This window comes from Trichomonas vaginalis (genome assembly GCF_026262505.1).
Source record: "Trichomonas vaginalis G3 chromosome Unknown ctg_156, whole genome shotgun sequence".
NCBI classification, from domain to species: Eukaryota; Parabasalia; order Trichomonadida; family Trichomonadidae; genus Trichomonas; species Trichomonas vaginalis.
This window is the reverse complement of record NW_026529243.1, coordinates 16,657-39,382: the sequence shown is the minus strand read 5'-3', so window position 1 is coordinate 39,382 and position 22,726 is coordinate 16,657. Positions and strand designations below refer to the sequence as shown.

The 22,726-nt window shown below is 33.7% G+C and overlaps 9 protein-coding genes and 4 pseudogenes across 13 annotated transcripts, besides 6 other annotated features; 3 read left to right on the top strand and 10 right to left on the bottom strand.

The window, feature by feature from the left end:
- Positions 1 to 1,301: part of a mobile genetic element that runs on past the window's edge.
- Positions 1,204 to 1,301: a terminal%2Cinverted (terminal inverted repeat of Maverick-3 transposon ID:TVAGG3_1081500).
- Positions 1,302 to 3,246: 1,945 nt separating this feature from the next.
- Positions 3,247 to 17,423: a mobile genetic element.
- Positions 4,430 to 5,146, top strand: TVAGG3_1081490 (protein of unknown function, DUF4106 family; the record flags this gene model as incomplete). Its single annotated transcript, XM_051256699.1, has 1 exon — positions 4,430 to 5,146. The coding sequence occupies one exon, from the start codon at positions 4,430 to 4,432 to the stop codon at positions 5,144 to 5,146; it is 717 nt and encodes a 238-aa protein (XP_051076057.1).
- Positions 6,020 to 6,477, bottom strand: TVAGG3_1081480 (annotated as a pseudogene). Its single transcript has one exon. A coding segment is annotated over exon 1 (458 nt).
- Positions 9,019 to 9,897, bottom strand: TVAGG3_1081470 (organellar and viral DNA polymerase type B; the record flags this gene model as incomplete). The annotated part of the gene is made up of 1 exon (XM_051256698.1): positions 9,019 to 9,897. One exon carries the CDS (start codon positions 9,895 to 9,897, stop codon positions 9,019 to 9,021), a length of 879 nt encoding a protein of 292 aa, XP_051076056.1.
- On the bottom strand, positions 10,139 to 10,786 carry TVAGG3_1081460 (uncharacterized protein; the record flags this gene model as incomplete). The annotated part of the gene is made up of 1 exon (XM_051256697.1): positions 10,139 to 10,786. One exon carries the CDS (start codon positions 10,784 to 10,786, stop codon positions 10,139 to 10,141), a length of 648 nt encoding a protein of 215 aa, XP_051076055.1.
- TVAGG3_1081450 (uncharacterized protein) lies at positions 11,049 to 11,303 on the bottom strand (the record flags this gene model as incomplete). The annotated part of the gene is made up of 1 exon (XM_051256696.1): positions 11,049 to 11,303. The coding sequence occupies one exon, from the start codon at positions 11,301 to 11,303 to the stop codon at positions 11,049 to 11,051; it is 255 nt and encodes an 84-aa protein (XP_051076054.1).
- TVAGG3_1081440 (phage tail repeat-like family) lies at positions 11,351 to 11,575 on the bottom strand (the record flags this gene model as incomplete). Its single annotated transcript, XM_051256695.1, has 1 exon — positions 11,351 to 11,575. One exon carries the CDS (start codon positions 11,573 to 11,575, stop codon positions 11,351 to 11,353), a length of 225 nt encoding a protein of 74 aa, XP_051076053.1.
- TVAGG3_1081430 (uncharacterized protein) lies at positions 11,955 to 12,107 on the bottom strand (the record flags this gene model as incomplete). Its single annotated transcript, XM_051256694.1, has 1 exon — positions 11,955 to 12,107. The coding sequence occupies one exon, from the start codon at positions 12,105 to 12,107 to the stop codon at positions 11,955 to 11,957; it is 153 nt and encodes a 50-aa protein (XP_051076052.1).
- Positions 12,127 to 12,528, bottom strand: TVAGG3_1081420 (uncharacterized protein; the record flags this gene model as incomplete). Its single annotated transcript, XM_051256693.1, has 1 exon — positions 12,127 to 12,528. The coding sequence occupies one exon, from the start codon at positions 12,526 to 12,528 to the stop codon at positions 12,127 to 12,129; it is 402 nt and encodes a 133-aa protein (XP_051076051.1).
- TVAGG3_1081410 lies at positions 12,546 to 13,398 on the top strand (annotated as a pseudogene). Its single transcript has one exon. A coding segment is annotated over exon 1 (853 nt).
- TVAGG3_1081400 lies at positions 14,281 to 14,766 on the bottom strand (annotated as a pseudogene). Its single transcript has one exon. A coding segment is annotated over exon 1 (486 nt).
- Positions 14,785 to 15,631, top strand: TVAGG3_1081390 (annotated as a pseudogene). The gene has a single exon. A coding segment is annotated over exon 1 (847 nt).
- On the bottom strand, positions 15,636 to 15,878 carry TVAGG3_1081380 (serine threonine-protein phosphatase family; the record flags this gene model as incomplete). The annotated part of the gene is made up of 1 exon (XM_051256692.1): positions 15,636 to 15,878. One exon carries the CDS (start codon positions 15,876 to 15,878, stop codon positions 15,636 to 15,638), a length of 243 nt encoding a protein of 80 aa, XP_051076050.1.
- On the bottom strand, positions 15,897 to 16,259 carry TVAGG3_1081370 (uncharacterized protein; the record flags this gene model as incomplete). Its single annotated transcript, XM_051256691.1, has 1 exon — positions 15,897 to 16,259. The coding sequence occupies one exon, from the start codon at positions 16,257 to 16,259 to the stop codon at positions 15,897 to 15,899; it is 363 nt and encodes a 120-aa protein (XP_051076049.1).
- Positions 17,343 to 17,423: a terminal%2Cinverted (terminal inverted repeat of Maverick-3 transposon ID:TVAGG3_1081360).
- A 119-nt stretch (positions 17,424 to 17,542) lies between these two features.
- Positions 17,543 to 17,580: a mobile genetic element.
- Positions 17,581 to 21,379: 3,799 nt separating this feature from the next.
- Positions 21,380 to 22,301: a mobile genetic element.
- The last annotated feature ends 425 nt before the right edge of the window (positions 22,302 to 22,726 follow it).

The following is a 22,726-nucleotide window of genomic DNA, read 5'->3' as shown; positions in this document are numbered from 1 at the left end:
CACAATATTTTTCTTATCTAATGGTATACGTTCCATCTTACCTATAGGTATCTTTTCTTTTAACTCTTTCAATATATTGTTTGTGTCTGGTATATGTTTGAGACGGTCCATATAGTTGTCGAAGTCATTGCATATAATCTTTGAGTCTGGGAATATTGTATGGCACAAATGGGATATATAGAAACTTCCACCGAACAAATCTACAAATGTTAGACCATTCGGTAGTTTCTTAAGTTCTCTCAATATAATATCTTTACATCTACTCTTATTTCCAAAGAACGGTAACGGTGGTTTTGTAAAATTCATTTTATATATATAATAAAAATGTTTTTTCCTGAAAAGTGACAGAAAAGTGACAAAGCATTTACGAAGAAGTCATGACAAAACATTTACGAAGAAATCATGAGTTTTCTACCCTCTCGAAAATCATGAAATTTACACCAAAAATATATTTTATGTTAGAATGTTAGATCTAACATGTTTTCTAACATGTTTTCTAACATCGTAGAAAACTCTTGAAAATCATGAAATTTACACCAAAAAATAATGTTTATGTTAGAATGTTAGATCTAACCTTCTACCCTAAATTATATTTTTGGGTCCTTTACGCTCATTACGAAGAAGTCTTGACAAAACATATACGATGAAGAAGTTTCGACAAAACATTTACGAAGAAATCATGAGTTTTCTACGATGTTAGAAAACATGTTAGAAAACGTGTTAGATCTAACATTCTAACATAAACATTATTTTTGGGTCATTTACGCTCATTACGAAGAAGTCTTGACAAAACATTTACGATGAAGTCTTGACAAAACATTTACGATGAAATTCATGACAAAACATTTACGATGAAGAAGTTTCGACAAAACATTTACGAAGAAATCATGAGTTTTCTACGATGTTAGAAAACATGTTAGAAAACGTGTTAGATCTAACATTCTAACATAAACATTATTTTTGGGTCATTTACGCTCATTACGAAGAAGTCTTGACAAAACATTTACGAAGAAGTCTTGACAAAACATTTACGAAGAAGTCTTGACAAAACATTTACGATGAAATCATGACAAAACATTTACGATAAAATCATGACAAAACATTTACGATGAAATCATGACAAAAAAGTCAACGGCTGGTCGGCTGGGGTTCGGTCCTCCTCTTGGGTCTTGGGAAAAATTTCTTATGGGCTGGAAGCCCTCCGAATAAAAACTTCATTTATACTAAACATCTTCAGGGCTAGAAGGCACGAAGTGCCTGGAAGCCCCACTACCTTTTTTTTTTTTTTTTTTTTTTTTTTTAAAACTAATTTAAGTTTAAAATAATGAAAGGATAATTTGATCGTTTTTTAAAATACAATTATTTTTGATGATTTGCAAGAATCTTTGAAAAGAATATAATATAGGTTCTATTATTGTAAAATTTATCCAAATCATGTATTACATAAATTACGATTAAAACGATGAAAGAACCAAAAAGTGTGTTTTGTGTTTTGTTGTTGTGTGTTGGATGCGGGATCCTGTTATTTCCGAAATCGACAAAAAATTTGGAAATTTAATTTCCGAAATCGAAATTATATTAATGTTTTTAATATTCTTATATCAAAAGGATTAAAGTTCATTAAGAGAAAAACAATTCTTCTTCTTCAATCTATTGGCGCATTTATTTCTACACGCCAATAAGGAAGGGAAAATTATAAGACACCATGGTGTCTTCAAAACGCTAATTTTTGATATTTTTAACAACCCTAATTCAAGCATTTTGCTGGATACATTTAACATACTATTTATATTAGGGTAAGGATGTCGTTTGGGGGACATGTAAAGTGTCAAAATACATTTGTAAAGTGTCAAATCTGTATCCTTGAAGGTCTTGTCTTTAATGTTGTGGTTACAGTAATATATGATTTATAAATACGCTTTTTAAATGCTTTTCTTGGAAAAGAATATTTAATAAATCATGGTATCACTCTTGTATCTCATAATTTTTATGATTGTTAATCTCTCTGCTCTATCTGAAATTGAATAGTATGAGTTAATCAACGTTAATCTTTAATTTTCAATAAATCATGGTTTCATTTTTCCGTCTCCCAAGTGGAGGATGCAATTGTCCCCAATGGAATAAACGATATTGCCTGTGTAATTCTTATATCTTGTTCATTACTTGCAAATTTTGTAAAGCTCTCAGTAATGAACTTGAAAACGGCTTCACTCATTCAATTTTGTCCACAATTTGTTAAAATGCGCTGCAAAAGATCGACCTACCCTCGACTTTTTGATGGAAGTTATTCAATTATTTTATTTATAATGACAGGACAAGCATGTCATGAAGCTTTTTGTCAGAATGAAATAAATAAAGTTTAATGATCTGTAGCGTGGATGTATTTGCAACAATTCTTTAGGTAAAAAAAATCAAATTTGATATAATATAATTTCGGGCTTCAGTTGGCTAGACTTGCCCTTCGGGCAAGCCCAGCCAACTTCAGCAAAATAAATATATTATGATTATAGGAAATGAGTTTATACAATGAAATTTTAATTTGAGTGATTAATATTATATTTTAAAGATTATTATGTAAAACATCTGAGAAATTTTTATATGCATCGAAGTGGTTTAGAGAATACTTTGAGATTTTAGAGATTTTTTCAAAAAATATTGAAAGCAAAGCATTTATTAAGAATTTGTTTAGAAATGAATACACTTAGATAAGACATTAGATCAGTTTGTTACTTGACAAAATTAGAGCTGAAGTCATTATCATAAATGAAAAAAATGCCTTAACTATAGCAAACGGTTGTAACGTATTTGAAACATTAATAGTCTTAACGTAATCTGATATTTATGCGATCATAGATATTATTTTGAGAAACTATTTCGGAATTTATGCAATTTGTAAGGATATTTAGGAGCTCTAAAGTTAACAATTAATAAAGCACGGGATAACAAAGAACTTGTTATAGATGAAAATCTAGAATTTTAGAATTTTCAATATTAATCTGTAACCAAATGTGCAAATTGTGAATCATTGAAGGTATGATGGAACACCAATGATGCATTAGATCAATGTAATACATTAGAAGTTTGTGCGGAATGTCTGGTTAAGAAAATATGAAATGAAAATGAAATATTTCTCTCAATTTTTCATACACCTTTTGTCTATCGTTTACGTAGTGGTGCTTCGCGCCGCTAATCATATTTTGAGAACAACTTTGGTTGTTTGTTCGGCAAAGTTATTTCAACGAATTTAAAAAAAAAAAAAAAGGTAGTGGGGCCTCCAGGCACTTCGTGCCCTCTAGCCCTGAAGATGTTTAGTATAAATGAAGTATAAAATGAAGTTTTTTGGGTATAGGGGGCTTCCCAGGGGCTGCGCCCCTTCTAGCCCATAAAAATTTTTGAGAGTCGTCGTCATTGACTTTTTTGGTAGAGCACTCAAAATAGTAGAACTTTGTCCGGACAAGTAAGGGTCTATCGTCGCTACAGAAAAGTTACGGGCGTTCCAAGGAAGTATACTTTGAGAGACTCTTTAGAAACTTTAGACGTTTTACATAACCATCCATGCTTTTACTTTACATCCGATAAAAGTGGTTTGGAAACCGTTATGAGATGGTTAGAGGACATACATGACTATGAGTTTAGATATGACAAGATAGAATATGAGAGAGGTCCTATAAACCGGAGAAAGTGTCATATAAACATCTGTCAAAAACCGCTTTTTAACTTCACTTAAAATGCCACGTAAGCTACGTAAGAATATACGTAAGAGGAAGAGAGCATTGAAACATCCAATAGTAAAACTAACACCACAACAACAGTTGCAACAACAAATGCTGAATGACCCCACTATGTTGCAACAAATGTCAAGCAATCCTATGCTTTTAAACCGAGTTTTTGGTGCACAGAGTGGAGGTTTAAGAGCGGCACTTTTAGCGAAAATGGCAGGCTATGGTGGAGCCGCAGACGGAACAGCCTATAACCCTCAAAGTCAAATGAATTTGAGTTCACTCAAAAATCAAATAGCAGATGTCAAAAAGTCAAACATAGACATACAGAAACAAATAGGTGAAAACGAAAAGAAACTAGAATATGACAGACACACAAAGAAACTCAATGAGTTAAACGTAGAGAAAAAGAAGAAAAAGAACAACTGAAAGAACTAAGTACAGAGGAATATGCGAAAAAAGTGTCAGAAAAAGCAGCAGAAGTAGCAAAAATGGAACAAGATGTTATAAATTTGAAAAACCATACTACTCAATATAAAGTACTGAAAGATGAAGAGATAAAACAAAAAGCCATGAAGACATATATGGATAGCGATGAGTATAAAAAAGAAGTTGAAGCAAATGTAAAGGCAGAAAAACTTTTACAGTTGCAAAACCAAACCGTACAGTATGAAAACTTAGCACAAGAAAGTAAAAATAACGACGCAGCCATGCAAAAGGCAATGAAAAGCGCAGAATATATAAAAGCTAATAATGACTGGTTAGATACCCAAGCCAACGCTAAAGCAGCCCAACTTATAGGGTCAATAAGGACAAAAATACAAGCGGATGAAGACAGTTCAAATGAAGCTTTAACAAATGCTGACTTTAAGAACGCCTTCGAAGCTCTTCATAGTAAGGTGAAACTAGTGAACGACTTCTCATCTGGAAAGAAACTGAAGTCTGAAGGTTTCGACAAAGAGTTAAGAGAAGTAGCACAAAATATGACGAAAATAACAGATGCAGCAACGAGACAGGCAGTTCAAAGTGCCTATGACGCCGTTAGAGCAACTGTTGTGGAAAGTCAAGAAAAAGAGTTACAACAGACCAAAACAGACCTAGTAAATGCTTTCTTAAAAACGAAAAGTCAGGTAGGACATTATGCTGCAGATGGAACATATGTGCCAGCTGGTGGAACTTATATACCACCAAACCCTCCAAGAGAAGCACCTGCACCAGGACTACCTAAAACATTTACATCGTCACATGGACACAGACACAGGCATGCACCAAAACCAACACAACAACCAACAGTTCAAAATCCAGCACCACAACAACAACCAAAACCAACAGTTCAAAACCCTGCACAGCAACCAATAGTTCAAAATCCAGCACAGCAACCAACAGTTCAAAATCCAAAGTTGGACGATAAAAATCTCTGCTACTGACAGTAGCAGTACTGCTACTGTCAGTAAAAGTACTGCTACTGTCAGTAAAAGTACTGCTACTGTCAGTAAAAGTACTGCTACTGTCAGTAAAAGTACTGCTACTGTCAGTAAAAGTACTGCTAATGTCAGTAAAAAGGAAAATTTGAGAGGGTTTTCGACGATAAAGTACTGCTACTGTCAGTAAAAGTACTGCTACTGTCAGTAAAAGTACTGCTACTGTCAGTAAAAATACTGCTACTGTCAGTAAAAATACTGCTAATGTCAGTAGCAATGGTCGAAGTCGAACCTACCGACGAGGCAATTTACCTAATTGAAATTAACGAGCTTGTTAAAGACTTCCTCAGGCAGAATGTAAAAGGCAAGCTTGTTAACGGTTAGAAACCGTATAGAACCTTCATTTTTTCCCTCAAAAATAATGTTTATGTTAGAATATTAGAAAATAACATTTTTTCTAACATAAGCGTTTTACATGGTAAACGTTATTTTTTAAATTTTGTGAAAACTCAACGGTTTGACACATGCCCTAAAAATTATTTTACTCAGAATTTTATACAGAATTCGGCAAAAATATATTTTAGGTGAAGAGGTGAGATCTAACCTGTTTTTTCACCTCTTTTTTCACCTGTTTTTTCACCCTCTTGAATTTTCATGAATTTCCTTAAGATAGAAAAAAATTAGCGTTATTTCCTGACTTTCACAAAAGACCAAAAATAAACGCTTTACATGTATTTTTCAGCAACTTCGTCAAATAATTTTATAGCTTTATCTATCTCATCTACTTCAAACGTTTCTTTACCTTTTATGGGAGCACCATACATTTTCTCAAACTTTTCAAGTAGTTCTGTTTCTGCAGCTCTCATATCGTTAACGAACACAACCTTGACTCTATTGACTGTACTGTCATATCTTTGAGTTATATTATATGTTCTTCCTATCTTATATCTCTTTGTATTGAAGTCCTTCGGTTTCTGAACGATGTAAAGTAAGCCTTCACTGCAACGTTCAGTATCGAATGAACCATATGTTATGAAGTTATATCCAACAACTGGGTCTAACCATAACAAAACTATTGGTATAAGACTTTTGTCGATGAGATATGCTGTAGTTCCATAGAATCTTACCGATATCATAAGCTCAGGATTTCTTGTCAAAATTTTCTGAGTTGAAGCATTTCTAACCCAGTCGTGTGTTTTCTTTCCAGATGGAGATATAATGTCTGACAAAGAATATTTGTTGTATTTCTTTGAGTATCTTACGTTTAAATCACCTATTCTAACCATTTTGGTGTCATTGTCTATCTTTCTAACTGTTTCAAACTCAATGTTTGTCATATATGTATTTACATACAAAATAAAAAATATTTTATAAAAAACTAACTTTATTTTTTCTATCTTGTATAAAAGATATGATTTCAGGGATTTTTTTGACGAAGTGTCAAAGTTCTCTTCGTAAAAAAAATACAGTTATATCATGAAATTTGGTCATTTTTTTACGATTTCAGGGATTTTTTTGACGAAGTGTCAAAGTTCTCTTCGTAAAAAAATAACAGTTATATAATGAAATTTGGTCATTTTTTTACGATTTCAGGGATTTTTTTGACGAAGTGTCAAAGTTCTCTTCGTCAAAAAATAACAGTTATATAATGAAATTTGGTCATTTTTTTACGATTTCAGGGATTTTTTTGACGAAGTGTCAAAGTTCTCTTCGTCAAAAAATAACAGTTATATAATGAAATTTGGTCATTTTTTCACGATTTTCATGAGTTTTAGGCGACCCCGAAAAAAGTCTGGGTCGCAATTTTTCACGATTTTCATGAGTTTTAGGCGAGTAAGATTTTCTATCTTGTATAAAAGATATGATTTCAGGGATTTTTTTGACGAAGTGTCAAAGTTCTCTTCGTAAAAAAATAACAGTTATATAATGAAATTTGGTCATTTTTTTACGATTTCAGGGATTTTTTTGACGAAGTGTCAAAGTTCTCTTCGTAAAAAAATAACAGTTATATAATGAAATTTGGTCATTTTTTTACGATTTTCATGAGTTTTAGGCGACTACGTTTTTGTACGTACTCGCAATTTTTTACGATTTTCGTACGGAATCTCGTTCCTCGGTTTTCCTCGGGTCGCAAACATATGAGGAAATTCATGAAATTTGGTCATTTTTTTACGATTTCAGGGATTTTTTTGACGAAGTGTCAAAGTTCTCTTCGTCAAAAAATAACAGTTATATAATGAAATTTGGTCATTTTTTTACGATTTCAGGGATTTTTTGACGAAGTGTCAAAGTTCTCTTCGTAAAAAAATAACAGTTATATAATGAAATTTGGTCATTTTTTCACGATTTTCATGAGTTTTAGGCGACCCCGAAAAAAGTCTGGGTCGCAATTTTTCACGATTTTCATGAGTTTTAGGCGAGTAAGATTTTCTATCTTGTATAAAAGATATGATTTCAGGGATTTTTTTGACGAAGTGTCAAAGTTCTCTTCGTCAAAAAATAACAGTTATATAATGAAATTTGGTCATTTTTTTACGATTTCAGGGATTTTTTTGACGAAGTGTCAAAGTTCTCTTCGTAAAAAAATAACAGTTATATAATGAAATTTGGTCATTTTTTTACGATTTCAGGGATTTTTTTGACGAAGTGTCAAAGTTCTCTTCGTAAAAAAATAACAGTTATATAATGAAATTTGGTCATTTTTTTACGATTTTCATGAGTTTTAGGCGACTACGTTTTTGTACGTACTCGCAATTTTTTACGATTTTCGTACGGAATCTCGTTCCTCGGTTTTCCTCGGGTCGCAAACATATGAGGAAATTCATGAAATTTGGTCATTTTTTTACGATTTCAGGGATTTTTTTGACGAAGTGTCAAAGTTCTCTTCGTAAAAAAATAACAGTTATATAATGAAATTTGGTCATTTTTTTACGATTTCAGGGATTTTTTTGACGAAGTGTCAAAGTTCTCTTCGTCAAAAAATAACAGTTATATAATGAAATTTGGTCATTTTTTCACGATTTTCATGAGTTTTAGGCGACCCCGAAAAAAGTCTGGGTCGCAATTTTTCACGATTTTCATGAGTTTTAGGCGAGTAAGATTTTCTATCTTGTATAAAAGATATGATTTCAGGGATTTTTTTGACGAAGTGTCAAAGTTCTCTTCGTCAAAAAATAACAGTTATATAATGAAATTTGGTCATTTTTTTACGATTTCAGGGATTTTTTTGACGAAGTGTCAAAGTTCTCTTCGTCAAAAAATAACAGTTATATAATGAAATTTGGTCATTTTTTTACGATTTTCATGAGTTTTAGGCGACTACGTTTTTGTACGTACTCGCAATTTTTTACGATTTTCGTACGGAATCTCGTTCCTCGGTTTTCCTCGGGTCGCAAACATATGAGGAAATTCATGAAATTTGGTCATTTTTTTACGATTTCAGGGATTTTTTTGACGAAGTGTCAAAGTTCTCTTCGTCAAAAAAATACAGTTATATCATGATTTTTGGTCATTTTTTCAGCAAAAATATATTTTAGGTGTCACCAGGTCACCAGGTCACTCGGTCACTCGGTCAACTAACATCTTTTTGAAAATGGTGACAACATGACATTTTGACAACAACACAGGAAATAAACTTCTTCGTACATGTTTTGTCAAAACTTCATCGTCAATGAGCGTAAATCAGACAAAAATATATTTTAGGTGTCACCAGGTCACCAGGTCACTCGGTCACTCGGTCAACTAACATCTTTTTGAAAATGGTGACAACATGACATTTTGACAACAACACAGGAAATAGACTTCTTCGTATATGTTTTGTCATGATTTCATCGTCAATGAGCGTAAATCAGACAAAAATATATTTCTACCATAAAGTTTCACAAGCGTTTTACATGGTAAACATTGTGAATTCGTGAAATTCTAAACAGTTTTGTAGCTTCTATTTCTTCTGTCAGTACATCGAATGTTTTAACAATGCCGAATGTTTCTTTATATTTCTTCTTGACGTCAGATAGAAGGAAATCGTCAGCAGTTGGATAGTTTTTGTTCAGAAATGTCAACATGTCCATTTTATCTTCTGCTGGTTTCTCTGCTTCTTTCTTTAAGTCAGCATAGTCGTTTCGCATACGTTCTATCTCTTTGACAGAATAGTTATATTTCCTCATTGCTGCTTTACATTTAGAACATTGTGGGTTCATTTTAGCATTGTACATTGAAATTTGTCCTGCAAGTACAACTAAGGCGTAAATGGTTTTCTTTAACTCAAAGGCTGCTGGTTTTATTTGTCCGTTCCATACTTTACCTCTTCTATCTTTATCTCTTATCTGCCATACACATTTTGCAACTAACGAAACAAAGTTGTCGTAGGTCTTAAATTCTTCAGATTTATATATGTCAATGACTTTGTGGTTGCAATGAAATCCAAGAAACTCATAGTTAACCTTACGTATGAACTTCTTGGTTTCAACTGAGTCAGTTGGTTTCACTTCTATTTCATCGAATTCAGGAATAGTGAGCTTTTGTTGTTGTATTTCAGGAAGTTTAGGTAGATGTTCCACCAGGTCCTGCATGTCATAAAGATATTCTTCATTTGTTTCATCTTTTGCAGTGCAATCTAAATCTCCTTGGAGAAGTTCTTGCTTTATCTTCTGGATTTCTGTTTCGAAAGTATATGAAGAAGGAATGAAGCTTTTCATCTCTACTAACATTGAAGTTGGGTTCATAACTAAAGAGTTTGGTGCTGTTGTTGCTAACATGTTCTTACAATAAAAATAAAAAATATTTTTTTAAAAAAACTAACTTTTTATTTTATTTCGGGAAAATTCATGAGTTTTGGTTGAAAAATACGGTGGAGCCAAAAGTGGCTCGACCTCAAAACAAGCATTTTGTGAAGAATATAGCAACCGGAAGAAAAACGGCGGTTGGTTTTTATACAAAATTCAAGAGGGTGAAAAAAAATGTTAGAAAACGTGTTAGATCTAACATGCTAACATAAACTCACTTTTTCAGCACTTTTCCGTAGTTGTATATGAAAGACAATTCGAGATAAAAGTCATAGTACAATGGTATTATATGTTGCACACCATTTGTTGTGAACCAAACTTGAAAGTCAGAGAAACTGTTACTAGGTGGTTCGTAGAATTTAGAAGCAAAGTCATAAAAGTCCTTACCGATACATAGAAAACTATTGTTGCTTGAACTGAAACTTGCATGGCACATAACATTTTGAGGGTCAAACACGTTTCTATAAACTGTCAAATCTGCTGGTGGAAGTATAAATTTAAATGGACCATCTGGTGGTAATGGTTCGTTCTGGTTTAGTAACCGAAGAAATTGTGCCCAAGAACGTTTGTCTACTTTCCAAAATAAAAACTCTGTATCTCTTGGAGGGTTAATTTCAATCTTTTGAAATGAAACGGTGGAGTTCATCTTGTCATATTCTAGTTTCAGATAGTATGTTCCATTTAGTAAAGAGTCGTATTTTTCTTGAAATTCCCAATAATATTTGTTCATTTGAGTTTGAAAGTCATTTAGAGTTTTCTCAAGACTTTCGTCTGAACGAACTGTAAAGATTCTCATTTCGTCAAATTTGTCTATTAGACCATCAGAACCTTTATACTGCCCATGAAAATATACTGCGAACATAAATGCGTTAGTTCTATTTGAAAACAAAACTCTTCTAAATCCTATTGCCTTTGCATCTGAAGGACTTTGAAGCCAACGAATTGGATAGTCAAACCTGTATACTCGGGATGAAATTTCTTCATCTGAAATAGTCCTACTAGCATTTGTATAGATATAGTCTAACGGTTTTGTATCTGCTACTTTTGTTCTTTGTTTTTCAACCTGAAGCATTTAATATATGTAAAAATATATTGTTTTAAAATGGTATGCCATTTCATATTTCTCATCTAACAAACAAGTTTCCTTCAACTTGAGGTTCACTAACATCGAAAGGCATGTCCATAAGACGTTCTTCTTCTAACCTCTCTAGTCTGTTTGGATAATTGGCACGTGCTGTTTCCAAATCCATTTCGTAGCGAAGACCAGACAATTTGTCATAGACTTTTATGGGTCTTCCCTTCCTATATTTAAACTTCTTCGAAACTCTCCAACCATATCTTTGCAACTCTGCTTTTATTCTAGCAGATTTTCTATCCATTCTATATGGGGGCATTTTTATAAAAATAAAAAAAAATATTTTTTTCTTTACTTAACATAACCGCCTGCTGCCATAAGTCTTTGACGCCAACCCATACCAGCTAATGAAGGTTGACTTGGTTTAGTTTCCAAACTAAACTTTGGTTTTGGTTTATCTTCAGTTTTTGGTTTTTCTTCTTCTATCGGTTTTTCGTCACTTTTCGGTTTCTCTGACTTTACTTCACTTGCAGGAACAGTTGTGTCGTCAACATCTTCATAAATATCATATGCCATTTGTTTTTGTTTTCCTTTCGACTTTTTGTGTTTGTTGTAAAGTTTAGAATATTTCGACTCTAAGTCAATGAGATGTTCTATAATGAACTGTTGGTCAGTGAAGTAAACTTTTCCATCTGTTGTCTCGAAAGCTCCTTCAGACTTCAATATTTTATTTGTGAGAGTCTGTTTCTTTTTTGAGATACTAGCCGTTCCATTTCTATGAAAAGTGACTTTATAGTTAGGGTTTGTATTTCCAGACCTGGCACTTTCTATTATTGAATTTTTCTCTTCATCTGTAAGTTCTTTGACAGGTTTTGACAATGGTTCTGAACTTTTTGTTTGTGGTGTCAAATCTACCGTTTCAACTTCTTCGGTCATTTCATCTCAGTAAAAAATTTTAGTTTGGTTTGTTTTCAACTGGTTGTTTAGGTTTTTTAAGTCGGTCTAAAACTTCCTGAGGTATAGGAAGAACTTTACAAACACGTGGTGTAAATGCTGGAAGCCGACAAATCCATCTTGAACTCATTTGTCTCAATGCTGCATTGTTCATTTCATCTCAATAAAAAACTTTACATTCCCCACGTTTGAGGCGGTTGAGGTTGGTTATTGTTTACCCACTGTTGTGCATGGTTATATCCTCTGTTAAAGAATCTTTCACCTTGGTCCATATAGTGTCCTGCTTGGTTATAGTAGTCATTTGCTTTGTTATAATAGTTTCCTGCTTGTCTTCCTACATTGTCCATCCATCCTTGAACTTTTCCTCTTGTTTCAGGATTTGGAATAAGATTTGTTGCATCTCGTGCTACATCCCAACCTTTCTGTACAGTTTGTATAATAGGTTGTGCTTTCTCTTTCAGTATACCTAATGTACTCAAAATCTTCCTTCCAACTCCAAATACACCTCTGGCTATTGTTCCTACTGCGGGTAAAAATCTGGATGCAACTCCTGCTAATGCGCCAAATAAACCCATTTCTTATGGGTTAAAAAATGACGAATTCAAACAAGGACCCCTATGTTTCTAAAGCGACAAAGAAAGCACTCATGGTAAAAATCTTTAGTTCAACACCAAATGCTTGGTTTATGGATATCTTGGAAAACATTCCGAGGTATAGAGAAGATGGACCACCATACTGGCTAATATTTGTCGGTCAAAACACAAGATACTGTGAAGCCATACCATTACAGTCCAAAAATATTTTAGATGTGAAAACTGCTTTGACAATATTCGTTGACAAATACCATCCAACAAAACTAACATCTGACTGTGAAAGTTCTTTCAAATCAGATGATGTAAAAAACTATCTGCGTTCAAAAAATGTAAACCAATATTTCATTGTCGACCAAAACCATTCTGCTCTTGGTGTCATTGACGGTTGTATAAAAATGTTAAGAGACTTAAACCAACCACAAGGTGGTGAAGCAAATGAAATGTCATATGACGACAAATATAGACACTTCTCCCAGGCAAAGATGAGACAAGTTTTAAATATTTACAATAACCGTAAACAAAAAGGTTTGGGAAACCACTCCCCCGAAGAAATGAAAAACAACCCTGACTTAGAGAAAGACTATATATTTAATAATTTAGTCAAAAGAGACAAACAAGAAAGAATGCCGGGCTTCAAACTTCAGAAAGGTGACAAAGTAAAAATAGAAATACCTAAACGCGACCCATATGAAAATACTATTGACTATGACAACAATGGGAACCCGACAGGTACTCACATTCGTGTTCGTAAAAATAGAAGAAAGTATACAAGAGAATATTATGAAGTTTTAGGCAAACATGGCAAAATGTACAGACTGCAAGCAGAAGATAAAACTACTATTGTCAGACCTCGTTTCAAACTTGTCAAAGTTCAAGGTGGTATACTTTCAAAGACAGTTCCTAACAAATATAAGACAACTCCTGACGAATATGCTAAAGAAGTTGAAAATGACGACTAAGCATTTCTATACCATGCGTAAACTGTCATGTAAGGTGGCATGTAGTCTTTACTTTGTCCCGTTGTTTGCGTATACCCTGAAACGCGATGTGTATGGTTTCCATCTCCCTGAGTGTTACCCCAGAAACAATTTATAGCAAACTGAACGTTGTCTTTAACATCATATCCTTTACCTTTTGTCATTCCTGACCAATCCCAAAATTTATGCTTATGCCAACCTGCTTGAGATGTACTTAAATCTATGTAGTGACTGTGCGCAGGTAAGTTTTCACCTGAAATCGTTTTACTTCCACCTGTTTCCTTTGAAGAGTTTGCACAATACAAAAACCTGTCGACTATTTGAGTCCAAGTTCCAAAACCAAGTACTACTTCTGGTCTGGTAGAGTTCATTGACGTATAAATAGAGCCTATAGGATATAATGTTTGAAGTATTTCCGTCTTTAATGTTTGAAGCTCTGTTTTGTCTGCTTTCTTCTCATATAAATCTTGAGCAGTGAATTTAACGTTTTTTTCATCCTCCATGACATAAACATTTCTACATCTAATGTATTTCATCGTTGTTATGTTTTCATCCGATGTTAAACCTTGTGGAAAGTTAGGAGGTTTCCAATATAATACATCCCCATCAGGTTCTTCAACCGTTCCTTCAATATTTTCTATAGCAACAGTTGTAAAACTTGTATGTGTATGTCCAACGTCACTTTTCCTGTTTAAGGTTTCTTGTAAGTTTGTAATATTTGCAATGGTATGTGTATGAGTCTTATTTGCTTTTGTCTCTAAGGTTTCTTGTAAGTTTGTAATATTTGCAATGGTATGTGTATGAGTCTTTTTAGAATATTCGTTTTCAGCTCTTGTCACTTCACTTGACATTTTATTGTCAACATATGTTTTGTCTGCTAGTTCAGGATGAGTATGTTCTTTTGTTGCATAAGCTTTGTTAGCTCTTTCTTCTTCTTTTGCTATTGCATCGTCTACATATGTTTTGTCTGCTTTGTTGTCAACATCTGCTTTCAAAAGAAGTTCTTTTATAGGTTTCTCGTTTAAAGTTCCTTTTGTTGGATTTATACAAAAGTATGGTTCTTATTGTCTTGAAACAGAAACTCATCTGTCATTGGGTTTAATGTCAGTTTTAAGTTTCCTTCTTTCAATGACTCAGATATCTTAGAATAGTTTGAAAAGTTTGTTGTGTTCTTATTTAGAGCTTGTATAATGAGTTGTCGGTTGTGTTGTATTTCTCTCATAGACGCTGTTTCATTTGACATTTTGATTATAGATAAAATATGCTTTCAATAGAAAAAGAAAATTCTAGAGTTGCTACAACTAAACCATTAGATGAACTTTTTACTAATGTCGGTCAAAAGTTTGAGACAGAGACCGTAAAGCATGAAGGCTATCGTTTTGACTACCCGTTAAGATGGTTAAGAGACCCATCTGTCACAAAAGCTATTGGCTTTCGTAGAATGAAGTTCATTTCAGAAGCCATACATGGTTTCCCATTTACGTCGGTTTTGAAGTTCGATACTATAACAAAGAAAAACGTATGTATGAAAATTTGAACAGGGAAAACTTTTACAAGTTAGTTTGCTTGTAAACTTAGAAACAACTCTTCAAGCTTTTCAAGAAAAAATAAACGATATCTATATTGAATATGCAAAGCAGTATAACATTGACGAAGGAGAGTACCATCTCGATATTATATATGACAGGAAAAATGCAACTGTTAAAATCAATAGAATAGAAGACCTTGGAGAAAACGTTTATATTTCTACAAAATATAACAACTTGGCATGGTATAGATTTCTGAGGATGTTAAATCAGCCTGCAGCATATCCAGTACACCCGGACTTTTATGAAGTCGAAAACCCTAATGGAATATATGAAAATGTTTTCGACTCAGATGCTATTATAGTTCATGCTTCATTTTCTGGTGCACAAAACTCTTTTTTATGCTTGGCAAATGACTTTTACGAAAAACCTACAAAGCTATATGAACCACCAAGTGGAAGTATTTCAGACTTTCAAGTATGGTTTACTACAGATGGAAGAAAGAGAATAATTCCATTATACCATGCGTTTTACTTAGAACTTAGTTTCATATACAACTACTATCGAACGGTAAAAATATAATTTTTTAATACGGTTGAGGTGTTGGATTTGGTTGCCAACTTGACTGTGGTGCAGGTTCAGGCTGTTGTATAACAGGAGCTTGTTCTTCTGGTTCAGGGTCTTTAGGTATAATACCAACAAACTGACCTACTCTTTTACCAATATTTTTGACTCCGTTCCAAATTCCTCTTCCTACGGTTTTTATTCCATTCCATATACCTCTTCCAACTCTTCTGAAGAAGTTTCCAATACTACTGAAGAAACCCATTTTACTATATGTAAAAATCTAATGTCCGCCTAGTCTCTTACGTTTCCTGTTGAGTTCCATAGCATTCTTTAACTGCAGCTCATACATTCTGTTTCTCCTCTGGTAGAAAACATATTCTGGGTCAACTCCTGTGTTCGCGTCATCTGCATAAAGTTGTTTATATCCCACTTCAGGGTTTGTATAAAACTCTTTCCATCTCATATTTGCATACCATGGTGGCAAACCTAACGCAGCGTCATTTGACATGGCAGTTTGCATTTGTACATCTGTTGGCACTTGACCATAGTTTGCCATTGCAGTTTGTATTCTAACTTCATTTGGAATATTCTCTGGGTTTGGTTGTCCAGGTTGCTGTGCATTCGCTAAGTTCTGTGCGTCCATTTAATATTAGATAAAAATATCTCTTACGAGTACATATACTGGACATTTGCAGGCATTGGTTCATCTTCATATTCTCTGTACTTTTCTGCCACGTCAAATAAATAAATGACACAATGGAAAAAACCTAAAACAAGTAGTCCTATTTCAAACCACATTTACTTACTAATAAAATTTCTTTGTTATGACACTTTCTCCGGTTTATAGGACCTCTCTCATATTCTATCTTGTCATATCTAAACTCATAGTCATGTATGTCCTCTAACCATCTCATAACGGTTTCCAAACCACTTTTATCGGATGTAAAGTAAAAGCATGGATGGTTATGTAAAACGTCTAAAGTTTCTAAAGAGTCTCTCAAAGTCCAGTCTACTTGGTATTGAAAATCCCATGTGTTATAGAACGGCGGGTCCACTATAAAGAAAACATTTTCCTTGTCTTTATATTTTTCATACAACTCTGTCCAACGACATCTCACAAACTCTATACCCTCAATATATTTTTCTATGTCCTCTTTGAAAACATTTGTATAGTTAAGATATAAAACTTTTGACATAAGTGTTTCAATGTCATGAACTCTTATAGAACCACTATATAATAGTCTAGCAGATATACTATCCCAGTCTATATATTCTGCTTTTTTCAAAACCTCTCTCACAATATTTTTCTTATCTAATGGTATACGTTCCATCTTACCTATAGGTATCTTTTCTTTTAACTCTTTCAATATTTTGTTAGTGTCTGGTATATGTTTGAGACGGTCCATATAGTTGTCGAAGTCATTGCATATAATCTTTGAGTCTGGGAATATTGTATGGCACAAATGGGACATATAGAAACTTCCACCGAACAAATCTACAAATGTTAGACCATTCGGTAGTTTCTTAAGTTCTCTCAATAGAATATCTTTACATTTACTCTTATTTCCAAAGAAGGGTAACGGTGGTTTTGTAAAATTCATTTATATATAATAATAAAAATGTTTTTTCTTGAAAAGTGACAGAAAAGGCTTCTCAAAGTATACTTCCTTGGAACGCCCGTAACTTTTCCTGTAGCGACGATAGACCCTTACTTGTCCGGACAAAGTTATACTAAACATCTTCAGGGCTAGAGGGCACGAAGTGCCTGGAGGCCCCACTACCTTTTTTTTTTTTTTTTTTTAATTTTGATTTGCAATCAGATGTAATGTAATAATATCGGATTTTTTTGACTTTTGATAATAAATAATTAATAAATATTTTGAAAAGTCATTTTATTTGCTATTTGATTGGCGCAAAGCGCCAATCTGTTGTAAACAGAAATTCATCAAAAGTGACACCTCAGAAAAGCTAAAATATTGAATTTTTGGAACTTTTGATAGAGCACGTTTTTAAATATTAATTAAAGTAAATGTATATTTTGTAAAGATTCTTTTTAATAAAAAAATAAAATTTTGAAGAAGAACACAAAATCTTCTGAAAAATAATATCACATAAACTCATAATATTTTCTAATATATAACTATTTTATATAAAAATCAAATTCAATGATCTTAAAAGCGAAGGATAAACCTCAAAATTTACGAATATAATGAGTGGGAATATAATGGAGGCGTGCTGAACCGTTGGGTGGAAATTGAATACCCACACTTCAGCATGGACCCTTCTGATGGAGATAGACCCAACATGTATATGGATGAATATTAGGACATTAGGTATAGATGAACATATATAGGAATGAGGACCACCTTGGGTCAGCATCAGATATCGAATTTTAGAACCATCTAATTTTCATTCAATATTCTATAGGTGCAATGTATGTTTCCTATATATAAAGGTTTGATAATAGTTAGGTCTCAATATAGATCTTTGGTCCCAATTTATATTATGAATATCATCAATTTGTGTGTTTTTAACATTATATATTAGTATTGTGTTGATATAATGCTATATTATGTAGTGGTAGGTGTGTCTTGATATAAATTATGTTATTGATTGGGATATGAGTACAAATGCAAGTTATCCCGGGGTGAGGTCAGGGCTATCGCGTCCTAATTCATAAGGAAGGGTTATCATGCCTAGTATGTGTGTGCTGTGCTATCCGTTTGTCCATTGGATGGCACAGCACACACAATCACAAGACAAAACCTCGAAGCGAGGAACAGTTCTTGTAAGGATGTGGTAACTATATACCTATCCTTACAAGAACTTGTATAGTGGAGCAATGTTTCGAATTGCTCCACTTTTCCTCCCATCGAGGTTATCCCGAGGTGAAGTCATAGCAATGGGGCTCATATTGATGGTGCACCATTGCTATGACTTGCACCTTCGTATGGTACTATCCATTATGAATTTTGAAATAATTTTGCAATTGAAATGATCTTAAATTTAACAAAAAAGGCCGAGAAGGGGTCCTTTCTCAAGGTCAGGGCCATCTTCTAGTCTTTCTGGTATCGGAAGGAGTGGCTTTTGCCAGTATTGCCGCTCCTTCCGGCATCATCTTTGCATTTCGCAATTGTCGCGGCAAGTGCATTCTGGCACCACAGGTGCACTTGCCGCGACATATGATTGCGAGTGTCTGCTGCTCAGCCCCGGATTCGCAGCAGACACTCGCAATGCGAACCAAAGTTCGCCAGAAAGACCGGGAAGGGGGTCCTTTCTCAAGGTCAGGGCCCCCTTCTAGTCTTTCTAGAACTGTAATTTGACTTATTTTGCCGAATCTCAGGGAAAACCGTCCGTGATTTGAACGATCTCCTGAGATTCGGCAAATTTGATTGTAAGCGAGGCTCTGGCCTTTGCTTGGGCCAGAGCCTGTATTTGTATGTCTTTCAGGGCCGAGTTCCTGCGAGATCGTCGACATGATCGACGATCATCGCAGAACTCGGCCCTGAGGATGAATTTTGCAGGCTCTGGCCTTTGCTTGGGCCAGAGCTTCGTATTTTCTACTTCCCAGGGCCGGATTCCACTCCTGCCGCCCGGGATAAGGGCGGCATTTGGGAAAGCCGGCCCTGGGGAATGTAAGCCATGCCCTGGCCTTTGCTATGGCCAGAGCCTGTATTTGCATGTCTTTCAGGGCCGAGAAGAGAGGAGATCGCCAATGATGTGGACGATCTCCCTCAAACTCGGCCCTGCGGATTGTATTTACAAGCTCTGGCCTCGGAAAAGGCCAGAGCTTCGTATGGACGTTCTCTCGGGACTGGATTCCTCTCCGGCCGCCCCGAATCAGGGCGGTCTTTGAGGAAGCCGGCCCCGAGGATTGTTTGCGAAGCTCTGGCTTTTCCTGAGGCCAGAGCTTGTGATTTTCGTTCAAAGCCAAGTTCCTCTCGGATCAGGCCTAATGAGGACGACCGTCGAGGAACTTGGCTCTGAGGGGATGAATTGTTGGCTCTGGCCTCGATGAAGGCCAGAGTTTTGAATGGAATGTTTTGATGGGATGAGCCTATGAGCAGTAAGCTCGTCCCATCAAAACATTCGTTTAAAAATTGAATTAAAAATTATCGTATGCATTCAAAAATTAAAACAATTAATATGTATAATATTATTATGTAATAATAATAGAATAAAATATATATAAAATTATGTAAAATTTTCAAAAAATATTGGAAAATGGAATTTTGAAAGAAAAAATAAGAGTTTGTATATGAAAAATTGATATTAGAAAAAATCTAGATTAGTAGAGTTAGATTATTTAGAATTTAAATGAGAAATGAATTATGAAAAAGGAAGATTAGAAAGAATTGTATATTTATAATTTAATAAAATGAAGGAATCGAACTAAGGAGTTTACAATTACAATACAATAGGACAATATATTGTAATTGTAAACTCCTTTCGAGAAACGATTTTCGAATGTGACATTCGTGCCACAAAGTGAAAGCTTTTCTCGAAAGGAGTTTACAATTACAATACAATAGGACAATATATTGTAATTGTAAACTCCTTTCGAGAAACGATTTTCGAATGTGACATTCATGTCAAACAATTAAGCAAAATTCTTATCTGAGTACATGTATGCAGGGTGCTATGGAAAGACCCTGCATATATGCACTCAGATCGGAAACTTTGTTCACGATGTCACATCGTGGAACAAAAGTGGCCAATATTCCCGATCTGAGTACATGTATGCAGGGTGCCATGGAAAGACCCTGCATATATGCACTCAGATCGGAAACTTTGTTCACGATGTCACATCGTGGAACAAAAGTGGTCAATATTCCCGATCTGAGTACATGTATGCAGGGTGCCATGGAACGACCCTGCATATATGCACTCAGATCGGAAACTTTGTTCACGATGTCACATTGCGGAACAAAAGTGAGAGCAAACCGAACATTTTAACCACATTATAAGTTTATGTAAGGATAAAAATATAAATTCCCTGTCCTTGCACAAACTGTTGCTCGCTACGAAGTTTTGCTTTGTGATTGCGCGTGCAGAATCATTTTAAGCACATTTCAATAGCACAGAGCACATATAATATATGAATAAAACAACTTTATAACCTCATAATATAAAAATAAATGTTTTGAGTTCGCCATAAATTATGCATTCCCATTATTTTGGATCTATATACTTATTCCTAATAATATATATTATAACTCATATAGTACCCCTCATATCTACTGTGATAATATAAAAAAACGATTTCTGTGTTAAGATATAATTTATCTCACATATCAAACTATGGATTTAACCTATAATAACACAAGAAACATATAATATATACATATGTCTATATGCGCACATGACAATTAGGCCTATATTAGATAATTTTTCGTTCACAATAATCTTATATATCTGACCAAAAACTCAGATTTGCCTGAGAGTTACTGAGGATAATCTCATATGTACCCTCTATCTTCCTGCTTAACCCTAGGCTCTAAGTCTTTCATTTTTATATGTATGCTGAACCTCGGGTATTCAATTTTTCCCAACGGTTCAGCACGATACGAATATAATGCTTATCTATCATAAAACCATATGAAATATCAATTTTTGCTTTACGCCTAATTTTTGACGACAATTAGCAAAAAATGTTAAATGTTAACACTCAGTCCATTTGAATATGAAAAATAAAATTGACTTTGATTAAATGTTTTTATTTATCATGCAATTCTTCTTGCGACCAAAGATTTGAATAAAATTAAAGGTAACTAAACTCCTTTCGCCGATCCGATTTGCCCCATATTTAAAATATAGCTTGCATATGTAGAAGAAAAGCTAATTTTGAAGTACGCCCGAAATCCACCAACAGGATTTCGAGCTACTAAAAAGGTACTTTTAAATGTGATTTTTTTTATAAAAAATTAAATTTATTTTAAGATCAGACTAAAAACTAATTTTATGGAAAATCTATATCGACAAATTTATTACTTATTGGGTATATAGATTTTTTGATTATGGCGATTATGTCTGATATGCTTCCAATAAGCCAAAACACATTTCATACTGATTTCTATAAAAGGTATCTTTATTATAGAAGTGTAAGCTATATCTGTTTGTTTTTTTATTATAACAAATTCAAAATTCTCTTATAAGGACTAGATGAAATCTGTATTATTAAATCATTAGCTAAATGAAGGTTCAAATAGAAAGTAAATATCAATTTATATGATACTGAAACCAAATAGTTCTTTTAATAAAAGATAACACGCTGAAAATTATTGAGTATTTGCAAATCTCAAAAATCTATTGGTGAATTTGGCTCAACTTTTAAAATTATAACATCCATATCAAATCATAAAAGCAGACAAAAATTAAAGCCAAACCTATCGGCCAATTTTTTTTGATATTTTGATTTTTGAGGTATACTTTTAAAAGTGGATTTAAAGCACTGATGAAAAAACATTAACTTCTGTCGTTATGATTATTGATTTAGACAATAATGATTTTAATCTTTGATTATCAAAACACTAAAGTCATCTTTTTAACATTTGCTTGGTAGCATTAACTCAAGTCTAAAGTACTATTTTATGTGGCACTCTTAGAATTTTTGTATTCATTGTACACGCTGAAATAGTACCATTAAAGTTATGGCGGACTTTCAAAAAATAGTTTGGTCACCTTTATAAAATTTCAAAAAATAAGATAGCTTAAAAAATAATATACGGTAGTGTTTACTAATAGATGAATAGTATATAAATTCTATTAAAATGGATTTGATCCAAAAAAATATATAAAATTTGATCATAAATAAAATTGTTTAGTAGTCATTTAAAATGATGTAATTATTCAAATTTTGCTAAGACCCATTTGTCTTTGATATATAACTCCCATTTTTGAATTTCTGGCTCGTACCAAAATTTTGAAACTTCGAATAATTCGTTAGGAGTGTAATTACTATTCGTTTTTGGATTAATATCGAGAGATAAATGTGGTGTATTGTTGTATTATCATAAGACAAATTACGGAAAGTGAACTCAAACAAAAAGTGACACAATGCATTTGCCAACCAAATAACTTTACAAAGCAAAAACTTAAATTACTTGTCAA